The sequence below is a fragment of the Acanthisitta chloris genome, unplaced genomic scaffold (genome assembly GCF_000695815.1).
Source record: "Acanthisitta chloris isolate BGI_N310 unplaced genomic scaffold, ASM69581v1 scaffold41416, whole genome shotgun sequence".
In the NCBI taxonomy this organism is placed as follows: domain Eukaryota; kingdom Metazoa; phylum Chordata; class Aves; order Passeriformes; family Acanthisittidae; genus Acanthisitta; species Acanthisitta chloris.
The window spans coordinates 10,102-13,808 of record NW_008680508.1 but is presented as its reverse complement, the minus strand read 5'-3'; the positions used below and the strand labels follow the sequence as shown (position 1 = coordinate 13,808).

At 38.0% G+C, this 3,707-nt stretch overlaps 1 protein-coding gene across 2 annotated transcripts; it reads right to left on the bottom strand.

Moving 5' to 3' along the window:
- Nucleotides 1–3,442, bottom strand: FAM69A (family with sequence similarity 69, member A). 2 transcript variants are annotated; one of them, XM_009077724.1, is made up of 4 exons: nucleotides 3,312–3,442; nucleotides 2,906–3,013; nucleotides 2,215–2,391; nucleotides 1–949 (listed from the first exon to the last, which is right to left on the bottom strand). In XM_009077724.1, the coding sequence occupies exons 1-4, from the start codon at nucleotides 3,429–3,431 to the stop codon at nucleotides 137–139; spliced, it is 1,218 nt and encodes a 405-aa protein (XP_009075972.1). In that variant the 5' UTR covers nucleotides 3,432–3,442; the 3' UTR covers nucleotides 1–136. The 2 variants fall into 2 exon arrangements, with proteins under 2 accessions (XP_009075972.1, XP_009075973.1); XM_009077725.1 differs by lacking the exon at nucleotides 2,215–2,391 and having other exon boundaries at nucleotides 3,312–3,431.
- Between the last annotated feature and the right edge of the window lie 265 nt (nucleotides 3,443–3,707).

Sequence of the window (3,707 nt, the reverse complement as noted above, 5' to 3'; positions counted from 1 at the left end):
GGGTGAGAGTGAAAGAACCATTAATAAAATCTGAGTAAAGAAATACCTTTTAAAAAATTCTGCAGATTGTTTTTATCAAACGTGGTAGGCCACCTCTAGTGGCAGGCATCAGTATTCTCTTCTGCTGGTGGAGAAGCTAGGAATCATTTGTATGAGAAATTTTTTTCCACAGTAAAGTTTTTAAGTTGTTGAGTATTAAAGAATGTTCCATTTCCATCTGATTTGCTGTGACTTTGAGGGCAATACACAAGTACAGCTGTTTTTCCAGTTCTTCGTGGATATCAGAAGGAGCACCACGAAGCAGATAGTCTTTAAGCAGCTGACAGGCTTTTGCCAAGTTTGGCTGAATGACTTCTGTGGTACATCTCCTTTTGGTTTGGTCACATACTGTTCTACAGTCTGTACCATAAATGCAGTCCAAATCTGATTCACACTGACGATCTTTAATTATTTCCTTCAAATTAATTTCTGGCACAACTTTTCTCATGTCCATCATTTTCAAATCATATTTATCGTTATATCCCAAGTTTTTGGCACTTGTATCACACATAAGAAAGTTTCCATAAGGTCCATGGAAAATATCTTCCACAAATTCTAGAAGCCCTATAGCTATTTTTGCCTTTCTTGGCCATGATGGAGTGAACCATTGGTCCATGCTTCTTCTGAAGCCAGAGGGAATGAAAAGTTCTATAATCCATGGAAGGCTGATTCCATAGAGAGAGGTATATTCAACTCTTTCAGTCACATAGAGATCCCCACAAAAACCCATCAGCTTGGGAGTATGTTCTTTATCCTGCAAGATCACCATTAACAGAAACTCCTCTAGCTGCAGAAGTGCCCACGCCGATTTTGCCTCTGGCAAAGAGACTCTGCCATCTTTGTTTCCGTCAGCAAAAGACAGGATGAGATTAACCAGTTCTGAGAGATTTCCTTGTTCACCCAATTTTGCCTAAAAGCAATGAACAAAAGAGCTTGAGTATGACTTCAAAAACTACAACCAATCCACCTGTCATTCTACCTCCTGTTATTCTCCATCTATGAACAGCACTGCAGGGTATGTTCTAGCTTTCATTGGTTATGGGTGTTACAGGACCTGCCATCAGATGCCTCAAGAGCTTCCTTTATGTTGTTTTCATAGGCACCCAGCCTACAATCTTCTGAAAGCACAAGTATTCTTTGCATTTCAAAATGCAAACATTAAAATTCAAACATTGTTCTTGGTCAGATCAATCTTCAGAAAAATCATATAGAGCAGCTTGTTAAATATGCTCTTAGAAAAAGTATATGGAATTCAAATGTTTAGATTAGGTTTCATTTTCAGCTGATTAAGCCTTACAGGTGTAGATAAATTACAGTATTGACTACATTTTGGCCACCTATAAAAAGTAACAAGACACATTGGGTACAAATCCCCTCAGATAAGTGCACTGCAATACTTCATTTTGTTATTTGCTATAACCCCCTCCATTGTATCAATACAGCAAAAGGTGCTGTTGCTGGAGTCAGAACTGTTTCATTTTCAACTACCATGAATGCACACACAAAGGCAGATAAACTTGTTCCAAACTCTCCTAGAAACTATCCTAGCTCACCTGCTGCTCACCCCTCCTTAGGGACAAAGCTGCTGTCGTTCGTGACAACTGACATCAGCTTTACACAACTGTTACGTGTGTGTGCATGTGTACACTTAGCTCACCCAGCGACAACAGCATTGCTTCCATCACTGGGGACACAGAACTAAGACAATTGCAAGAGAATTTTAAGAAAGAAAACCCCAAATCAGAATTAACAGAGCATCATAGTGATTATATTATGAAAATTCGGGGGTAATAGAACTAAGCAACACATTAATATAACACAATGGACAAGTGTCATTCTGGATAGAGAGAAGCTCAGTTAACACAGGAACTCTTCCCAAGCATGAACAATACCCTCAAAAGCACTAAAACCCAAATCTTTACCATATTTTATATACAAATGCCAGTGCAAGCTGTAGACATGCAAGATGAATGTCAGCTTCCATCAGTTAAAAAGTAAGGAAAAACTCTGGTAATTAGTTACTTCAAGCTTTGAGATAAGCACCTCAGAAAAACTCTTTTGTGCTGATTATTTTTCTAACATGCACTTGAACAAGGCTCATACAATAGGGTATTCTCTCCAGCTTCAGGAGAATAAGCCTTTCTGTCAAAACAGAATAAATAAGCATATACTTACTTTAAAAAGACCATATACCATTTCTTTGAATTTCTCAACAGTGGTTCCTCTTGTTGGTTTATCAAATAGGACTACTTCCTTCCTTGGTTCTGGGTCAGCACCAAAATCAAGTTGAGCAGCCTCTTCCATCTGGCACTTGATAACACCTTGCAGATTTCCCCAGATGCCTAAATATATCTATGCAGAAAAAGAAGGGAAATGGTAAAAAAGGCTGTAGAAGTCCATCTGAAGATCACCAGCACTCCAACCACTGCTTCAAGTCAGGTAACAACACAGATCAGGAAACTGAGTCCTGTGTACAGAGAATGCAGAGACCAAATCTGGACAAAGCTTCAAACACAACACAACACACTGCTGCATCCTTATTCTGTCAAATTGTGGAAGGAACCAGTATAATTTTTCTAAAATGTATTATAAAATAATTATATACCACTCTACATATAGGAATAACATATAATACTGTATATAGGTGCATATTGTATGTATTAATCATATGTATTCTACCTATATCTTCCATATGTGTGTTTGTAAACATACACACACACACACAAACATGCTCTACATGTCCCCCAGTTTGAAATAATCCGTATTAAACAGACACAACCTGCAGACACGAAGGTCCAGTTGATGTTCCAGACTGTGACATTTCAGTGGGAAATAATAAAACTAGGTTGGATGAGTAAAGCCTTACCTGGTTATTGGGCTTTGTTGACAAGCATTTTCCAAAGTACAATGTTTCTTTAGCACAAAGACTGCTACATGCTGACCCATCAATAACTCCAGTCTTGTATTTATCACACTGAAACAAATAGGGAGAAAAATATTTAACAAATTGCCCAAGAAAGGAGACAACAGCTGTATCTCTTCCAACACCTGATTCTTGAAAGACAAATCTACAAACACCAATTTTAATAACCCTATGCCAAAATAATATTAAGAGACAAAATAATATTAAGAGAGGTTTTATCTGTAACTGAAGTCATAATCTTACTTCAACATGATGGAACATCAGAATTTGATTAAATTACACGTGGCACTGACTGAATTGGCTGTGGAATTAGTCAAGCACTTCAGAAAGCTATGCTAAATATACTTACTATTATTTTCCTACAGTCACGTCCTCTGCATAGTTCTGTGTAGGTGGAGTACTGAACATACATAACCCAGCTGCCAATAAACACTACTAACCAAGAGATGAAGAGATACTTCATCCGCATGTATGACAAACGTACCTAGAGGACACAGAGACAAAGTATTACAAATAATTCACCGAGCAGCAATAAACATGATTTACTGTTTCACCTCTAAGAATTTTACTTCCAAAGTGATAAAATAAGCAGACTGCATTACATGGAACATTCACTTCCTTCAGTGAGCAGAACTGACAGAGGAGGTCAGTTTGACTTATCTAAGTGGAAGGAAAATTGAGATATAAATAAAGAGAAGACAAGGTGACAGACCCTCACAGGGCAAACCAGGCTGCAGGAACCAGT

Coding starts and splice junctions, on each gene's coding strand:
- FAM69A (XM_009077724.1), bottom strand. CDS start 3,431: ATGCGGATGAAGTATCTCTTCATCTCTTGGTTAGTAGTGTTTATTGGC. Junction 3,014..3,311: donor GTGACTGTAGGAAAATAATA/GTAAGTATATTT, acceptor TATTTGTTTCAG/TGTGATAAATACAAGACTGG. Junction 950..2,214: donor TGGTATATGGTCTTTTTAAA/GTAAGTATATGC, acceptor CATTGCTTTTAG/GCAAAATTGGGTGAACAAGG.